General features: G+C 46.2%; 1 protein-coding gene across 1 annotated transcript; it reads left to right on the top strand.

Moving 5' to 3' along the window:
• The first annotated feature begins 319 nt into the window (after window positions 1-319).
• LOC117431506 (protein KIBRA-like) lies at window positions 320-18249 on the top strand. The gene is made up of 22 exons (XM_058997230.1): window positions 320-1406; window positions 5389-5498; window positions 5664-5867; window positions 6631-6707; window positions 7500-7579; window positions 8565-8694; window positions 8937-9083; window positions 9317-9390; window positions 9763-10005; window positions 10448-10537; window positions 11215-11753; window positions 12181-12298; window positions 12401-12565; window positions 12749-12941; window positions 13069-13194; window positions 13732-13832; window positions 14197-14347; window positions 14517-14681; window positions 15780-15866; window positions 16236-16469; window positions 16757-16875; window positions 17970-18249. Exons 1-22 carry the CDS (start codon window positions 1288-1290, stop codon window positions 18034-18036), a joined length of 3339 nt encoding a protein of 1112 aa, XP_058853213.1. The 5' UTR covers window positions 320-1287; the 3' UTR covers window positions 18037-18249.
• The last annotated feature ends 1551 nt before the right edge of the window (window positions 18250-19800 follow it).

Consider the following 19800-nt stretch of genomic DNA (forward strand, 5'->3'; position numbering starts at 1 on the left):
CCCTATCTCATTCAATATTAATGAGGGAGTGTTAAAAGCCACGCTACCATGAACCTTGGTATAACTGAGCCAGAGTATAATAACACACCATTCCAGTGCTGGGTTATATTACCTGCTTAGTTATAATTATCTTAGACTGCCCTGGAGGTACAAATCAGTCATAGGATATAAAACAGGGGCTTGTTTTACGATTGATTCCCTCTTCTGAAGCAAACATCTAACTGAGTTACTTAGGAAAATACCAAATATAATATAATGTACCGTGCCAACACGCTGCCGGCTTGCCGCTCTGTTACATTATTTACAGTAATAGTGCTAGTCTGACTCTTATGCGAATTACGGTAATCACCTGGATGACGTAATTGCATCAGCCGCATCACGACGACAGAAGCAACCGGCACAGAGACGAGAGAGCGACAGACGCTGTCCCTTTAAGAAAAACATTTAACAAGAAAAAAAAAACAAAAGAGAACAGAAAAGAGAAAAAAGAACGAAAGAAAGGAAAACGCAAAGAAAGCTCTTGGTTAAGGATGAGAGGAATGTCGTTGCCGGTGCAAAGTCTAGCTAGCTTGCAAAGTACTGTAATCAGGTTTTGATCTGGAATGGTTGAATTTGGGTCGTGAGGGAGCATGATAAATATGGTGGACGTTGTGGGGGAAAGCTAAGAGAAGCATCTTACACACTGAGCCGAGCTCCTTCTCGCTTTTGAAGGCGCACATTTCACACCGTGACACTGTCAGTGGCTTAGCGGTTGTTTGTATCAACGAGTTTATACGGACGGGAGGCTGAATGAATGACAAAGCGAACGGACTGAACACAACACAGCAGGACACAGTCGAGCAGAAATGCATTGAAAGAAACCACAAGGAAAACTTTGAGATTGTTTTGTTCACGCATTTCAGAATTTACATTTTGTTTTAAATAATAATATACAAAGCGGGTAACAAAGGAAACAGTAAAACACAATCTACTTGCTGCAAGAGCGAAGACACGTTTTAATATGAAGCAGTGCTTTATAAAAACACATTTTTAAAGGAAATACAAAAAAAAAAACGCTATGGAAGAAGATTGTGGATTTTTAAAAATATATTTAAATGTAAAAAAACTTGTGTGTCTGGTTTCATGACGTGAAGGATTCAAGAAACAGTAGCAGCATCTACACAAAAATAACGCTACTTTTAAAACATAACAGAAGACATCTCAAACTGGGATCGTTGCTGATCTGATCTGTATAATTACTGTTACTCAGATGCAGTAGAGAGGAGACTATGTGGGCACTGTCCTGAAATGCCAAGGGAGGAGCTGCCATTGCCAGAGGGTTGGGAAGAGGCTGTGGATTTCGACGGGAAAGTTTATTACATAGACCACAAGAACAAAGCCACCAGCTGGATCGACCCGAGAGACAGGTAGGAGCGGTGACGTCACGAATATCGAACGCGCTGATCCGTGACCGTGACCGTGACCGTGAAACGGACACAGCCGCTGTGCGGGTGTGCTGTAGTAGGCTATATATATATATATACAGTGTCTTTAAAAAAATGGAATTGGACTCCAAACTGGGGTCAGAGAGACAGTGGGCTGAGCATGTGTTGTGTAGGGCAGCAGTTCTGAATAAACACGGAGCTCTCAGTCTCACTTCAGTGCACAAGGTTAATGCACAGGTGAAACTGACACGGGGTATTCACGGTGTCACCCCCCGGCTTTATTGTCAGAATGAAAGCCGCTAGCATGTTGGATTGGGTTTATACCAGGTGCACTTTCTGTTTATCTGTCGATACTTGCGTTGCTAATACCCCACCTTGCTCAGGAATGACGCTCCAAACCGCTGTGTGCTGTGTATAAGGTAGAGCCCAGCTGGTGGAGTTGAGAGCGCTCGTTCTTGAAGCACTTGTTAAGTGTTCATGCAGTAATGTCGGAAGTTGCACAGTACAATACATTGGCAGAGATGACTCGGTGTGCTTGTTTGGTATGCACACAGACCGATCTGCTTAAGAGCTTACTGTAGACCTGAATTCTTCAAATCATGAGCGAATTCCAGAGTCTGCCTGCCAGCCTGCTTAGTGAAGGAGATCCCCTGAACAATTTCCACTGGGGTCAGAAACGTCTGCTCTTCATTAATGAGAAGTTTAAGCCAAGCTGCTGTGCAGACCCTTGTGTTAGGGATGGAAGGTATTTTCAGAGCAGTTGAATGGGTGTAATGATAACGCACACACACACGCACGCTCACACACGCACGCACGCACACAGGCTGGCTTGTGTTGGCTCGGTGGAATGTGGCAGGTCACCTTGGTATCCTGGATACGAAGAAGGGAAAGAAAGGAAACAAGACACCAGCACCACATTCCTAGAATGCATTACAGTGGAGGAGGCAGCGGGACTTTGAACTTTGTTCGACCTCCTGTATTACTGTAATTCATTTCATGACTGTATTATAGGTGAACTCCAGGTATGCCAGGTATGTGAATGGCATCTCCTTTATTACAGGTAACTAGGAAGCAGAGCGTGACAACACAGCAAAACAGAACGGTGCGAGTAATAATCTGACAAGCGGATTTCGTTACAGTGCTGTGTGCTCGGCGACTTTATTTGGTTAGATTGATAAATTGTTCAAAGCTGAACCTGTCCTGTGGACTGGACGTCCTTGTTTTCCGTCTCCTGATGAACTGTAGCGGACGGGTCTGTTGATTTTATTGTCGTTCCACATAGAACCCTCCGCTAGCTTTGGCTCGTGAATTATTGAAACATCTGCTCTGCATTTTAATGGCCAGCACAGTGTTTGCTTTTCAGCATCATTGAAAAGGAACATGGCCAATCCATTCAGGTGCCTTCCATGAAAATGCAGTGTTTGTTGCATTAGATTAGTCATCATCAGACTCCTATCTTATCACAAGGACAAACCCACGACCACAAACATCTCGGGCATGCCATTCATGTGATAAGGATGACTTACTAGTGTGACAAGTGTACCATTGTCACAGAACGGCCTGGTCTACTCAATTTCACATTGAGACCTTGGGTAAAAACACTGCTGCATTGAAAGCTGAACTGCTGGAGCTGTTTTTAGTGTTGCCTCACCAGTATACAGCGTTGTGCAGCGCTGCCATGGGAGCGCTGTGTGTATTTACAGAGTCCCTGCACTCGATACAGATGTGTGCTTGTAATAGTAAGAAGGACACATAGAAAGTGACAGGCTAGTGCAGTGGGTTTGAGTGCACAGGGAGCCGCACACGCATGCTTGGCAGCCTTGGAATCTCGTTTGTAAAGGAATCTTCTGAGAATTAATGGCCAGTTCCATTTCAGGTTGAATTTGGTAACATTGTAAGATTCAGGTAAGCAATTGAGGACATGGACTAGAGGAACCTGCCTGCCCTGGACTGACAGTAAGCACTCTGGAACCACGTTGAATATGTGCTGTATGTCCCCTGGAAGGGTTTGCATAGATCGAGCAGAACCGCTGTGTGAATTACACTTTGCATCTTCTTTGAATGAGGAGCGAGCTGAAAGACAACACACAGAATCAGTTACAAAAACTAAAGTGTTCACTGGCTGAAGCTGTCATTACATGAGACCCCAGCCCATGGTTTATATTGGGATAAGCATCTCTGACTTCATTCACTGTAACTTGTAATAAGAATCAGCCTTCATAATAACACTGGACTGTGCTTCATTTCAGCAGGCGTGGAAGTAAGTCTTGCATAGCAGTGTCACCCATTCCAGGTTTTACTGCAAGCTTGATTAGTCGCAGTGTATATAGGTAACAAGCTCAGGTGTGTTTTATTAACCAGGAATGGATCAAAGCGCTATGCAATGGGAGTCTTATACCATCCCTGAACCTCCACTGTTAATTCCCTTTATCTAGTGTTGTGATACCAGCTCCAGTATTCATTGAAGCGACGGGAACCTTCCCACACTGCTCTGTTGATTTCAGATATGAAGTAGTCCTGACACAGGCTTCGAGTCCTTGAGATAAAAAAAGAATACAAACACGCACGCTGTAATTGTTTCTTCTTTGCTGCGGAGGTTTTGAAGTGCTGTTGCCTCTGGAGATATGGAGGCATGGCTGCTGGAATGCGTGCCTTTGTTTCCGAGCGCTTGCTGGGCAGAGCTGTGTATTGTGTGGAGCTGCCCTCGGGGTGAAAGGAGTGCATTCTCTCGTTCCTTAAGCAATGGCAGGCATGAGAGAAATGCACGTGAATCACCTTGGGCACGGCACAGCGGGAGCTCAGGAGGGACCTGCACATGCTTTCTGTCAGATCAACCCTCGTTACCACTCAGATCAATGAAATAATAATAATACACTCGCACTGACTGTCTCGCAGGACTGCTGCGGCTCGATTCTTCTTGCAATTACAATGTCATGTAGCTGCCATAGTCTAAAGTAGCAAGTGCTGGGGAGTGTGCGTGTGTGCGTGCGTGCGTGCGTGCGTGCGTGCGTGCGTGGGTGGGTGGGTGTGTGCGTGTGTGTGTCTGGGTGTGTGCGTGTGCATGTGTGTGTGGGTGGGTGGGTGTGTGCGTGTGCGTGCGTGTGGGTGGGTGGTTGGTTGGGTGTGTGGGCGTGTGGGGGTGGGTGGGTGTGTGCGTGCGTGTACGTGCGTGTGTGGGTGTGTGTGTGCGTGTGCGTGCGTGTGTGTCTGGGTGTGTGCGTGTGCGTGTGCGTGTGCGTGGGTCGGTGGGTGGGTGGGTGGGTGGGTGTGTGTGTGTGGGTGGTTGGTTGGGTGTGTGGGTGGGTCGGTGGGAGGGTATCATTTATTTGATGCTTTTCTGTAAAAAGGCGTCGTTCTTGATTTAGTCAAGGTGAACCTTTCTGTAGCACTTGCTCTATGTCTTTGTTCAGTGAAGGATTGTCCCTTTGTAAGCTTCACTCCACTTGGCAGCAGCGTCTTCCAGGAACATTGGCCTGCAGTGCAGTTTGCAGGGTACAGCTTTGATGCATCATGTAATTCAAGAGTTTTTTTATTTGAGGAAGATCACTAAATCCCTGACTGATATACTGCACTGCTTACTATCCATGAAATGACTATCATTTCAATAAACAATTAAACCACAGTGTAACGGCTAACAATAATAAACTGTTTGGCCATCAAAGCTTGTATTAAACGATAAGTGTTCTAATAAAAGCTTAACTGTGTGGTGTCGGGGGAGAGGGACTCCCTAGAGGCTACGTGCACCCTGTCAAGGCAAACAACATACCGTGTACCGGTACATGGACGCGCTGCAAAACATTTCCTTAAAACCGCAGTAGATGAAAAGTTACCTGTGTAGTGAAAGACATCAATGTGCTCTTCAACACTGACACTGTGCTTAACGTGCTCTAAAAGATTCATTTTAATCAAAGGCATTTTTTGTTCATGTTTATAAAGACATATTTAATCTCTCTTCCCCCAACAGGAACACCAAGCCTCTATCGTTTGCAGACTGCATCGGAGATGAATTGCCAGTGGGCTGGGAAGAAGCCTATGACCCACAAGTCGGGAGCTACTACGTGGACCACAATACTCGTGAGTGCTGCCATGCTGCTATAGAACGGGTTTGCATAGCGGACTCCTTGCAGACTGGAGGGGGATTGCGTTATGATTTCAGTGTCTCTGCTGTAGCGCCGCGGTGGTGGCGTGTTGAATGGTTGTGTGTGCTTGGATGTGATGAAGGTTATTGTTGGTCCTCAGAGTGCACTCAGATAGAGGACCCGCGGGTGCAATGGCAGAGGGAGCAGGAGAGCATGCTGAAGGACTACCTGGGTGTGGCTCAGGACTCCCTGGTGGCTCAGAAGCAGATCTGCCAGGTGAAGGAGCAGAGGCTGCAGCTCGCCCAGCAGGAGTACAGGCAACTCAGCGAGGCATGGAGGGACAAATCAGCCTCCCGGACCAGCTGTAAGTACAGAGAGAATTAATAATCAAGAACCAGCCAAAACACGGACCGGCAAGCGAGCGTCTCTGCAAACCGCAAACACAGTAAAAAACACAGTGCCCAATCAGATGCACCTCATGAGAAATGTAAATGTTCCAAGCAGATGCACCTCATGAGAAATGTAAATGTTCCAGTCAGATGCACCTCATGAGAAATGTAAATGTTCCAGTCAGATGCACCTCATGAGAAATGTAAATGTTCCAGTCAGATGCACCTCATGAGAAATGTAAATGTTCCAGTCAGATGCACCTCATGAGAAATGTAAATGTTCCAGTCAGATGCACCTCATGAGAAATGTAAATGTTCCAATCAGATGCACCTCATGAGAAATGTAAATGTTCCAATCAGATGCACCTCATGAGAAATGTAAATGTTCCAGTCAGATGCACCTCATGAGAAATGTAAATGTTCCAAGCAGATGCACCTCATGAGAAATGTAAATGTTCCAGGCAGATGCACCTCATGAGAAATGTAAATGTTCCAATCAGATGCACCTCATGAGAAATGTAAATGTTCCAATCAGATGCACCTCATGAGAAATGTAAATGTTCCAGTCAGATGCACCTCATGAGAAATGTAAATGTTCCAGTCAGATGCACCTCATGAGAAATGTAAATGTTCCAAGCAGATGCACCTCATGAGAAATGTAAATGTTCCAGGCAGATGCACCTCATGAGAAATGTAAATGTTCCAATCAGATGCACCTCATGTAATTGTTCCTTGCAGTAAATTCAGGATCCTCCTCCAGCAGTAAGTACGACCCTGAGATCCTCAAAGCTGAGATTGTGACGGCAAAAATCAGGGTAAGGATTAAACCTGCACTCATTTCAGTTGTGCCATTTTTGCAGTGAAAGTTTGTGGACCTTTTTATACAGGCTTCAATTAGACTACTGAACTAATAACTATCCCTAGTCCATAGCATGTTCTCAAAGCTACAAAAAAAACATCAATTACAATAGAAATCAAATAGTGAACAGTGTTCGACTCCTTACAAATTAAACGTGTGAGTTGTTTATTTCTGTTTTTGGTACTTAAATGTTTGTATTATTTTTTTGTGCTAGTGGTTCTGAGGTCTCTAATGAAAAATAACACATAGAATAATTAGGGGTTAAAAAGCCTGTCTGTTTCCACTGATTCATGCATACCACATGAAAGAGAACACAAAACAGATGAGGGATAACAGATGAATGAGGGACAGTACCCCCTAATAACAGACATCTGGTACTATAACAGTCATAACAAACTCACTCGTTTCAATCATTAACAACAGTAATTGCAACTACTAGGAATGTATATACTTTGGACCCCCTTAGCTAACTTTGGCTACTTATTTCCTTAATATTTCCAAAACTACAAGTCAATCTTTCAAAATGCTGTTCAATTAGAAACATTGATACCTTGCCCAGCTGCTGTCCCAACCTAGCCACACTTTTATAAATTAAAACTGAAAAATCATAAAACGTTTCAGGATGCACAGGGCTGTAGCCCATTCCATACCCTCACTTGTGGAATTAAGATTAGCTTTGTGAGTCTTAACTGTTGTATCTTCTAGTCTCTTGTGCACGAGATGATTGTGTTTTTTTCTTGCTTTCTAGGTTAATAAGCTTAAGAGAGATCTGTCCTGTATGCGTCAGGAGCTCCAGTATAAAGAGCAGGGCTATGAAACACTGAAAGGGTGAGCGATACACCCGGTTTTCCTTTGAATTTAGGCAAATATCCTGATATTAACACGTTAATAAATATCAACACGTTTCTGATCTTCGAAGTACATTTTCAAACCGGGTGAAACAGAGGTGTGAAAAGTAGCCCAATCTAAAAAGATGTGTTCCCCCGAGACTTTCCTGTTTGGGAGGGAAATGCAAGCTGATAAACGGAGGAGTTGTTGTGAAGCATAGCGGAGATGCTGTGGGGTTCAAGAGGAATGCATTGAGATCTTGTTTCCTCATGCTTCAGAGCTGGAGGGCTTGTGGCATAGCCGAGATGCTGTGGGGTTCAAGAGGAATGCATTGAGATCTTGTTTCCTCGTGCTTCAGAGCTGGAGGGCTTGTGGCATAGCGGAGATGCTGTGGGGTTCAAGAGGAATGCATTGAGATCTTGTTTCCTCATGCTTCAGAGCTGGAGGGCTTGTGGCATAGCCGAGATGCTGTGGGGTTCAAGAGGAATGCATTGAGATCTTGTTTCCTCATGCTTCAGAGCTGGAGGGCTTGTGGCATAGCGGAGATGCTGTGGGGTTCAAGAGGAATGCATTGAGATCTTGTTTCCTCGTGCTTCAGAGCTGGAGGGCTTGTGGCATAGCGGAGATGCTGTGGGGTTCAAGAGGAATGCATTGAGATCTTGTTTCCTCGTGCTTCAGAGCTGGAGGGCTTGTGGCATAGCGGAGATGCTGTGGGGTTCAAGAGGAATGCATTGAGATCTTGTTTCCTCGTGCTTCAGAGCTGGAGGGCTTGTCCATTGTGCTGCTCTCTCTGCTGGGAATGCAGTCAAACCTGTGCCTGTGGGATTCATTGTTATATTCACATTAAGAGCAGCAGGCAGGCTCTGCACACAGGGTATCCAGAGTCACTTTCTTCCACGCTCTTGCTTCACAGTTCATATGAACCGGCTTTCTCATTCCATCCCCTCCTTTCCTTAGAGCACGATTTCCTTTGTTTTCCCGACAGGATTGATGAGAAGATGTCCGGCGCTCCGTGTGGATATCGACTAGACGAAGCACAGGCCATTCTGAACGAGGTGAAAACTATCAACAAGGCTATCCGTTCAGGGGAGAAAGAGAAGCACGAACTCATGCAGGTAAAGAAGTGAAACATGGCACAGAGCAACAAGACTTTATTGATCAATACAGCCAGCACTCGCCTCAGAGAGAGCTTTCATTGGCAAGGTAACGTTAAACATCGCAGTGCTGCATTCTGTTGAGCAACGACACTCTTCAAAGCAGTGGCGTTTGTAATGTTGCAGCACAGTAACCACGCTGCTGTCTGTGGTTCTACCCCTTTACTGTCATTCTTTACTCGATAAACCTCTCATTGTTTCAGACCCTTGCCAGGCTCAAGGATGGATTCCAGATCGACTCTGGATCTCAGTCAGACCTCTGGGCCAGCAGTTCTTCCCTAGCCAATTCCAAGCTGTCCATTCCTGCACTCTGCTCGGATGCGGGGTCACAGACTGACATTGCAGGAGATGTGAGTCGCTGTGTGTGCTGAGGGGGGGGGCTCTCTGGGAATGGCTTCATGTGGTTCGTTATCAGCCTAACTGTACGTGCCACTGAAAGCTGCCCCAAACACTCAAAGCATGGGAACTGCAGTTACCGGTGATTTTCAAGCAGCAGTTGTTCAATAGAAATAGTCCAGTTACTGAAAGAAAGTAGGAATTGTGTTTGTGTGTTCTTCCTAACTGCTGTTTATTTGTGTTGCAGTTTGTATCTGTCAATAACAATAAGCTGGCGGAGAAGGTCCGAGTAAGCCTGAAGTATGAAGATGCTAAGAGGAGGTAACGATACAAACCCCTGTTATTTGGTGCTTATGTTCTTGCTTGCTGTTTTTTTCAGGACCGTACCCTGGCCTGGCTGCAGAGCAGTTTGATCTATTCCTAGTTTCGACTATGAGTTTAATAGGTTACCTCTACACTGTGTCTAATCAAGCTCGTAATAAAACCTGTAAAAGGAGAAACTGCCGTGCAATAGGAGTCATGATTCATGTTTGCGTCCGCGGTGGGTGGATTTTGTGTGTGCTGTTTACTCTCGTATCACAAGGTCGTCTCTGAAACGTGTGTAGCAGTCTGTATGAAAACCTGTGCCCATCTTGTGATTGCCCAGAGGGCTGCCTTGTATCTGACGAGGTGTGTTTCTGTGTGGGTTTGTAGGATAGCTAACATTGAGGTGCAGATAGCAAAGCTGGACAGCGAGGCCTGGCCTGGCTTAATGGACCCCGAGAGAGACCGGCTGATCTTAATAAACGAGAAAGAGGAGCTGCTGAAAGAGCTGCAGTACACCAAACCTCGCCAGCGAGCTGCGTGTGACGCTGCGCGGCTCCAAACAGAGAGGAAGAGGCTGGAGAAGGACCTGCAGACAGCCAGGGCCAATCAGAGTAAAGCACTGACGGAAAGGTCAGTGTCTGTGTGTGTCTGTGTGTGTGTGTGTCTCTGTCTCTGTCTCTGTCTGTGTGTGTGTGTCTCTGTCTCTGTCTGTGTGTGTGTGTGTGTGTGTGTGTGTGTCTGTCTCTGTCTGTCTCTGTATATGTGTGTGTGTGTGTGTGTGTGTCTGTCTTTGTCTGTCTGTGTGTGTTTGTCTCTGCCTGTGTGTGTGTCTCTGCCTGTGTGTGTGTGTGTGTCTGTGCTCTGTAATGTAATGTTTTTATTTGTGACAAAGCGCGTAAATGTATCTCCTCTCTCAAGTCACACATTTCTCTTTTATTTGTGCATGCAAGATGGATGTAGTTTGACCTAGGGCAGTGTCCGCATTTCCTCCCGTCTCTGACTGTAGACATGTGCTTTGTGTGCTCATGTTTCTGGAGTAGCAAGCCTCTTCGTTTTTCTTGTGTTTATTTAGATTGAAGTTGCATTCCCAGAGAAGTAAGTTAGTCAGAGAACTGGAAGAAACTGCGCGGCTCGCCTCCTCGCTCCACTCCCAGCTGAAAAGGTGATGGTGTCTGTGCTTGCACATGAATGAGTTCAAATTGCAGCGAATCCCAAAGCCATTTGAATCCCATAATGACAATGCGTGCTTCATACTCTCTAGGGTTGAGAATGATTTTAAATCCAGGGGTTCTGTGCCACTTGGATTGAATGAGATTCAATATAAGTTTGGATGTCTTGCTCTCTTTCACATGGTGCATGTAGTCCTTGAAGATGGCCTGGTCTGATGTATGTCTGATTGAATCTGGGGGGTTAGTGTTACAAAGCCCTGATAAGGGTTCACAGGGGCTGGAGCACGACAGCATCACAAGGAGAAACACTCGCATCGTTTTAGATTGTATTTATACATTTCTTTTACACATACTTTCACAGTCAAACAAATGAAAAACATTCCTGTGCAGGTATGGAAATAAGACTCCCATTGCACAGCAGTTTGATCCATTCGTGGTTTTCACTATGACATGCCTGAGCTTGCAGCCTATACACTCTAGCTAATCCAGCTCGTAGTAAAACCTGGAATGGGTGAAACTGCTCTGCAATAGGAGTCTTATTCCCATCCCTGCTGGGCAACTAAAGGCTCTAATAGTTTGTGTTCAGTGTCCGGGGGTTTTGCCTGCTTATTGAGCAGTCGTTGGCTGAGTAGCGATTGCTGAGTTTGACCCTCCTGGTATCCGTTCACAGCCTCTCTGCCAGCACTCTGTCCTGTTCCTCGGGCAGCAGTCGGGGGTCTCTGAGCTCCAGCAGAGGTTCCCTCACCACCTCGAGCCAGGGCTCCTCTTCCTCGCTCAGCTTCACAGACCTGTACTTGGAGCAGCTGGAGCCGTCCGACTGTGACTACCAGTATAAGCTGGACTTCATGCTGCAGGAGGGGACCGCTGGCTTCCGGCCGTCCAGCTCCATCACAACCATCCACGAGAACGAGGTGATCAAGACCCCCAACCTGGACCCTAGCTCCCAGGTTCAGGCTCTGCGTCTGTCTCCGAGGTCCTCCCTGTCCTCCCTGTCCCCCCCCTGCTCCCCGCTGGTGACGGACTCTCACTTCTTGTCTGGAGACGCCTTCCTCAGCCAGGACGGCGCTGGGCTCAGTCTGGAGGTACAGAGCAGGCTTCCGGAGCTCCGCTCGGAAAACCACGAGAGCCGGGGAGGAGATGCAGGACCTGTCCCCCCGGATCAGTGCAGCGGCCAGGAGCCTGGGGTCAAACAGCATGCCGTAGCGAAAGGTACTGCGCGGTTATTGCATGGTTATCGCTTTTCTGCAAACAGTGCTTTAGTGTTTTTGTGTTCAAGTAAGGGGCTGTTCTGTTAAAAAGCCACCCAATAAAATATGCATGTCTAATGCATATTTGAGGAAGGCTGTGTGGTCCAGTGGTTAAAGAAAAAGGCTTGTAATCAAATCCCACCTCAGCCACTGACTCATTTTGTGACCCTGAGCAAGTCACTTCACCTCCTTGTGCTCTGTCTTTCGGGTGAGACGTAGTTGTAAGTGACTCTGCAACTGAAGCATAGTTCACACACCCTAGTCTCTGTAAGTCGCTTTGGATAAAGGCGTCTCCTAAATAAACAAATAAAATAATGTAAAATTGTTTCAGAAATCATCTTTACTATTTTTTTTTTTAAATGGTTTTTGTTGTTATTTCTTATTTCCAGAAGCCGGGGCCCAAGCGAAGATTCTGGGGCCCGTGTTGAGAAAGGCAGGGGTTTCTTCAGCAGTGTCTGACCAATCAGTGGCCGGAGACAGTGGAGTGTGCGAGCCGTCAGAGCCACGGTACTTAACAACAGTAGCTTGTTAAAAAAACAAAACCCCACCGACACCTAACGTTACAGCGCTGTGCGAATTGGATTAAAACCGTTCCTCATCCGTTTCTAGACCCAGTCAGCCGTCCGATGTGTTTCACGGTGAAGAAGGAGGATCTCAGGGCACTGCGCAGATCCAGCTGGGAATGCAGTACGACGCTAAAGAGAAGAGATTCACACTGCTTCTAATGCAGATTCGCAGCGCCGCAGCGCTGGCAGTGCCACCAGAGGAGAAAGTGTAAGTAAAGAGCGTGCTTAGTGCAAAATACAAAACCGCACAATCAGATGTATTTATATATATACATACATTCATATAGCTCCTTTCTACAGCTTGTTAAACACAACTTGAACCAAGAGACAACGTAGATGAGGCTCGTCCGATAATCTTCTCCTAAAACCTACTGCTGTCCCCCCGGTGCAGGTATGTCCGTGCCGCGGTGCTCCCCTGCTCCGAAACCACCAGCTGTCTCTTCCGAAGCAGGCCTCTGTTCCCCTGCGAGAGCCTGCAGTTCAGTGAGGTGTTCTGGGTCTCTGTGTCGCACAGCGCTCTGCGACAGAAGACTCTGCGAGTGGACGTCTGCTGCACGACTCCATCTCATCGGGAGGACTGCCTGGTTCGTACCCGCACCGCCGCGGTGCAGCTGCTCGGCCGCTTGCCTGATTGAAGGCGCTGCAGTTTGAGATGGTTTTCATCCAGGTCTGTATTCCAGTAACATCCTCTTTGTGCTCCGTCTCTTAAAGGCTGGGGCTCAGATTAGCCTTGCTGAAGTGAGCAGCCTTGGGGAGAGGTCTACAAGCTGGTACAACCTTCTCAACTACAAGGACGTGAAGGAGCTCAGCAAGCAGCACACAGACACGGAGGGAGAGGTAGCTCATTTCAAAGCTGGATTTCAAAACTGCAGTGATTGGTAACGGAGTTCATGCTGGATTTTAACTATTGTTCTTTGCATGTTTAATGGTTACTGCTGTTTATCCAATTACTGCACAAGAACGAATCCCTTTCTTGTGAAACGTTGCAAAGTGCTGCTGTTTGATAATGCAGTGCATTATGCTGCAGCTTTACACTTGGATCAGTGTGGCACAGGTACCTGTATCTAGATGTATTTTAGTTTAGCACTTGGATCAGTGTGGCACGGGTACCTGTATCTAGATGTATTTTAGTTTAGCACTTGGATCAGTGTGGCACGGGTACCTGTATCTAGATGTATTTTAGTTTAGCACTTGGATCAGTGTGGCACGGGTACCTGTATCTAGATGTATTTTGTTCATGCCGTGCTGGTGGTGGTTCTATCTTGTAAAAGGCTGGGAGCCACGGCTGTGTTTCATGACAATGCTGATCTAACCTTTATTTGTATTGTCGTGCGTTCCGGGAGGCATGTGTTGATCTTCGTCCCTTTATTGCAGGATTCTGTCTCTGATCTCCTGGAGGAAACTGCAGCAGAGCTGGAAGCTGTAGAGAAAAGGGCGGACGATCCAGAAAACACACCGACTGCAGAGGAGGAGTGGTCAGTATTTCAGAGTTCAATAAAGACCCTTCAGGGATGGAAATAAGACTCCTATTGCATAGCAGTTTTGCCCATTCCAGGTTTTAATGCAAGCTTGAGTAGCCATAGTGGATAGGTATCATGCTCAGGTGTGTCTTATTAAACCAGAAATGGAGCTGCTATGCAATGGGAGGGCGACTGTACACATGTCTGCGTAGAGTGGTCACACTGCTGAGGTTCAGGACTGACAGAATGAAGTGTTAATGGCAGTGAGGACAGAATCGTTGTCCAGAGAGATCTCTTAACGAGTTCCTTCGTGAGAATGAAGCGTTATTGGTGTGTTAATGGCAGAGAGATCTCATAACGAGTTCCTTCTTCTCCACAGGCACAGGCAGCACTTAGAGGCTGAATTCTGGGAGGACGGAGGCTGCAGTGACGAGGAGGAGGAGGAGGAGGAAGAGGAGGGACGAGAGGAGGAGGAGTCTGGCACAGAAACAGCTGGCTGGGAGGGAGAGCAGGAACTGGCTTCAGAAAAGGCAAGTTTGCAGAGCCTCTTCTGCAAGCCTGTCAGGAAAGAGTCTGAAATGGTTCAAAGTGCTAAATCAATGAGCTCCATAATGCTGAACGGCTGCCATGTGCTCATTCGTGGTGTTTGGTTGAATCTCCGAATGAAGTGTGTAATTATTATGGGTGTGATTTCTCCAGGTGGATAAAGAGACCAACACTGACAGCATTGCAAAGCCTGCTTCGGTGGTGCGCCCCAAGGAGAGACGAGGCCCCATTGCCCAGCAGAACCCCTTCATTAGAGGAAGCACAATCATCCGCTCAAAAACATTCTCTCCCGGGGCCCAGAGTCGATACGTATGCAGGGTAAGATCCCAACTGAACACCAATACACAGGTTTGAGTAAGAAAGCACATGTGCACTGTGCATCCCATTGAGTAAGAAAGCACATGTGCACTGTGCATCTCATTGAGTAAGAAAGCACATGTGCACTGTGCATCTCATTGAGTAAGAAAGCACATGTGCACTGTGCATCTCATTGAGTAAGAAAGCACATGTGCACTGTGCATCCCATTGAGTAAGAAAGCACATGTGCACTGTGCATCTCATTGAGTAAGAAAGCACATGTGCACTGTGCATCTCATTGAGTAAGAAAGCACATGTGCACTGTGCATCTCATTGAGTAAGAAAGCACATGTGCACTGTGCATCTCATTGAGGAAGAAAGCACATGTGCACTGTGCATCTCATTGAGTAAGAAAGCACATGTGCACTGTGCATCTCATTGAGTAAGAAAGCACATGTGCACTGTGCATCTCATTGAGGAAGAAAGCACATGTGCACTGTGCATCTCATTGAGTAAGAAAGCACATGTGCACTGTGCATCTCATTGAGTAAGAAAGCACATGTGCACTGTGCATCTCATTGAGTAAGAAAGCACATGTGCACTGTGCATCTCATTGAGTAAGAAAGCACATGTGCACTGTGCATCTCATTGAGGAAGAAAGCACATGTGCACTGTGCATCTCATTGAGGAAGAAAGCACATGTGCACTGTGCATCCCATTGAGTAAGAAAGCACATGTGCACTGTGCATCTCATTGAGTAAGAATGCACATGTGCACTGTGCATCTCATTGAGGAAGAAAGCACATGTGCACTGTGCATCCCATTGAGTAAGAAAGCACATGTGCACTGTGCATCCCATTGAGTAAGAAAGCACATGTGCACTGTGCATCTCATTGGTTTGACAGACAGTTGGTATCAGTAGCTAAGCACATGCAATTGGCTCACCAAATCAGAGATATACAATATCCACCCCCCCAAATATATATTAACAAGAAAACGTATTCTTTTTGTGTGTATTTCTATGTTGTTATTCGGATGTGTCCTGTGTAAACGCAGGGGGTAAATATCTGGGAAATATTCAACACTTTTCTGACTTTTCTTTTCTTCATTGTTTCCCAGATAAACAGAAGCGACAGCGACAGCTCCACCCTGAAGGGTGCTTTTGTTCGAAACGCTTCCGAGCGACGCAGCGTCCGGGTGAAGAAGGTGAGGCCGTCGCTCACGGGATAAAGAACATTCTATTACACCTACAATACCTTCCTCTTCCAGCACCAAGTAACTGCAAAACAAATACAAACACTGCTATTACTGAATAAACAGTGGCAGTGTCTTGTATGTTAATGAATCACACAGAAAGCACACGGGAGCACAGAAAGCACACAGGGATATTCCCAGGACCTGAGACAGGGTCTGATTAACAGCTCTGCTTTGTCAAGTCACTTCTGTGTCTGGTATCTCTTTTAGAGGTCTGCAGTGTTGAGAGAGTCAGTCTAGGAATTCACAAGCTACAACGTAAAGGCTTTTCCCACATGAAACTTTGCAAAGGTCCATTGGCATTCCTTAATTTTTTCCCAGCCTCTGCTTGAAGCGAAGGCTCTGGAGGGCGGGCTGCTGCGCACATCCCTGGATTTGGAGCTGGACCTGCAGGCATCCCGGACCAGGGAGAGCCGGCTCAGCCAGGAGGTCCTGGTGCTGCGGGAGCTGAAGGAGCAGCTGGAGCAGGCGAAGGCACGGGGGCACACGGAGCTGCCCGAGTGGGTCAGCGAGGATGAGAGGTTCAGACTGCTCCTCAGACAAGCAGAGAAACAGGTGGGAGAGGCTCACTCTACCCTACGAAATCTAAGCATGACTTTTTGCAGTGTTTAGGTTTCAGTATGTAGTTCTATACATATATACTGAACCCCCAGAGCACTTCCTCCTTGTGAAAATATCAAACCAGTTCCCCCACTTTCTTATTTCTGTTTGCTATTTGGTGACAGTGTGAGGGTGGGTCCGCCCTTCTCTTAGCTTGAGTTTCACTCCTCGTGTGCTTGTGAGTGAATGTGACGGCACTGCGCTGCTCGTGAATCTTATTCCCTGCGCTCTGATTGGAACAGACTCCAGGAGAGCACACGCAGGAGCAGCGAGTGGAGAGGATGATGAAGACGGCAGCTAAGGACGTGCACAGGATACGAGGGCAGAGCCACAAGGGGGATCTGGAGGTGCAGAGTTTCCGGTAAGGCCAGGGGCTCCCTGGGGTGAGACTCCACTTCTACTGTTATTCTCTGAAGATACGCAGATGATTGTAAAGTCACCTGGTGTGATGTGTTCAAAACCAGCCCGCAAGAGAGACTCGATAGGCTTGCAGAAGACTTCTCTTCTTCTAGTGCATCTGGAGTGCTTTTTATACACGTTCAGCCCCATTCTAACATTCATGAAAATTCACACAGTTATTAGAACACCCCCATTGCTTCTGTAGTTTTGATTTGTTGTGCATATGAAATCAAACCACTGAAAACTGAAAATCTGGGGAAATAGTGATTGTGTAATTTCATTGATGCCTTGCACATGCAATTCATTTAAAATAGTAAGAAAATTAACACACAGCCACAAATGATCACATGCTTGAGACTTTTTAGAAGTTGTTAAAGTGCCTAATTAAAGCAGAGTGGTCTCGCATGTGCACCCACGAGATCCTATTGTATCTCTATCACTGATTACTGAGTGAAAGGTGAAATCCTCCCCGCAGAGGTTTTCATGCAGGTCTCTATATAAAGGACATCAGTGACATCATCTTGAGGTGTCCAGTACATTTGCACACAGCTGTATTTCAATCAACACTATGCAAGCTCTTCCACCGCTGCCATTCTGTTCAAAATGAAAAGTACAAACCGCAGCGTCTCAGCAGACTGGCTTGGGTGCTGTCTGTACAAACCGCAGGGTCTCAGCAGACTGGCTTGGGTGCTGTCTGTACAAACCGCAGGGTCTCAGCAGACTGGCTTGGGTGCTGTCTGTACAAACCGCAGGGTCTCAGCAGACTGGCTTGGGTGCTGTCTGTACAAACCGCAGGGTCTCAGCAGACTGGCTTGGGTGCTGTCTGTACAAACCGCAGGGTCTCAGCAGACTGGTTTGGGTGCTGTCTGTACAAACCGCAGGGTCTCAGCAGACTGGTTTGGGTGCTGTCTGTACAAACCGCAGCGTCTCAGCAGACTGGCTTGGATGCTCTCTGCACAAACCGCAGGGTCTCAGCAGACTGGTTTGGATGCTGTCTGTACAAACCAGAGAAGTCTTTCATTTGTTGTGTGTTTCTTTTCTTCTTGTCTGCTTTAGAGAGAAGATGGCATTTTTCACCCGAGCGAAGATTAATATACCCGATCTACCTGTGGAGGATGTTTAAAACTCTTCAAGTATTTCAAAGTTCAACTGCTGTATTTCATGGATACCCAGACTGATTTTATTTGTGGTGGTTTTATGAAGAAAAGAAATATATGTACATGAGAAATCGATGCTCACCCTTTGAATGTACAGATCTGTTAGAGTTTTATTTGTCATTTGTTCGGCTGTGTAGTTTTTGTATAAAATGCACAAAGAACAAAAACAGTTTGAACTACTTTTTGTCACTTGTACTAATTATTTTAATGTGTGTTTTTATGCTATTTTAACATTATTGGAAGAGTTACACTCCTTATTTAACTGAGAACAATTGAGAGGGGAGAAGTGAGCTGCAGCATCGATGTGCATCTCAATTGAGGGGAGAGAAGTGAGCTGCAGCATCGATGTGCATCTCAATTGAGAGAAGTGAGCTGCAGCATCGATGTGCATCTCAATTGAGAGGGGAGAGAAGTGAGCTGCAGCATCGATGTGCATCTCAATTGAGAGAAGTGAGCTGCAGCATCGATGTGCATCTCAAGTCTTGTGGGATTTCTTACAGGACAGTATAAACTATACAGCAAGTGTTCCAATAGGGAGCAGCCATTCTCAATCCCTGACTGCTGGCATGCACAGGACTCTGTGACGGTCACAGTGCTGTGCAGCACCACAGCACATACGGAATTGCCTTTACTGTCGATATTACATGTATGTATGTATAAAAGCTTTGTTTCATTGGGATCGAAATAAGACTCCCATTGCATAGCAGTTTGATCCACTCATGGTTTAATCCGACACGCCTGATCTTGTTACCTGTACACTGTGTCTGATTGTATTAAAACCTGGAATGGGTGAAACTGCTGTGCAATAGGAGTCGCATTGCCATCCCTGACTGCATTTAGTGAAACGCCAGGACAAGCTATTAGGTATTGAATCACTCTAAAGGAAATCCCCAGCGCCTAGCGTTTTGTTTCCTTCAGTACTGCACTGTAGAGCCGGGTCTCTCGTACTTGTTTTCATTAGGTAGTTGTTTAGTGTTTTGGACACCAGCATACCTCAGGTACTGTGAAGTAACAGACATGCACTTTTTCAATGTTAGTTTCCTCGTGTTGCTGTTCATGTGTCGGTGGCTCCCCTTTACTGATTCATTTGGTTAAATTCTCCATGGAAAAGCTTTCCAAAGAAAAACCCTTACTGGTACCAGCAGAGTGTTTCTGATGATAGGAAGTATGATCTGTGTATGTTCTTCACATGTGTGTTTAGTTTTTGTGTCGATCTTCATTTTGAAGTTGCAGCACTCGATTGATTCCTTGTCAGTGTTTCAGTTTTGTATTATTTCCTACAGGCCACTGTTTTCTTTTCTAGCAAGCTATGTGACTGGAATGTAGTCAAATAATTTTTTTGTTTTTCCCCTGCAATTTTTGAAGGACGATGATATTTCAATAAGAAAATAGTCTGAGCACAAGTGCTGTATCTGTCGGATAAGGCTTTGTTTCATTGCATTCCAAACGAATTGTTCATTCTTATTGTAGGCAAAGGAATAGTGAGAAGCAAGTAGAACTGGGAGATGGAACGAGATCAAAGGCATCGACTCAGGCTGTGCTACAGAGCTAGGGCGTGGGAACAGGGGAACAGGGGTTACTGTGAAACTTAAATAATGTGTGAAAGACTACTGAGTCTGCGAATGCAGACGAGCCCGGCTCTTTTGCATTGTGGTTAAGGCGCTTGCTCGCGGTGTGTGGGGTCGCCGGGTCACTCCCAGACTCCACCCTGTTAATATATATATATATAT

This window comes from Acipenser ruthenus, chromosome 23, assembly GCF_902713425.1.
Source record: "Acipenser ruthenus chromosome 23, fAciRut3.2 maternal haplotype, whole genome shotgun sequence".
Classification (NCBI taxonomy): Eukaryota; Metazoa; Chordata; class Actinopteri; order Acipenseriformes; family Acipenseridae; genus Acipenser; species Acipenser ruthenus.

What these genes read in the sequence shown, in the direction of transcription:
- LOC117431506 (XM_058997230.1), top strand. Translation starts at nt 1,288, where the DNA reads ATGCCAAGGGAGGAGCTGCCATTGCCAGAGGGTTGGGAAGAGGCTGTG. An exon ending in AGACTGACATTGCAGGAGAT is followed by an intron (nt 9,084 to 9,316) that starts GTGAGTCGCTGT and finishes TTTGTGTTGCAG; the next exon opens with TTTGTATCTGTCAATAACAA. An exon ending in CTCATCGGGAGGACTGCCTG is followed by an intron (nt 12,942 to 13,068) that starts GTTCGTACCCGC and finishes CGTCTCTTAAAG; the next exon opens with GCTGGGGCTCAGATTAGCCT.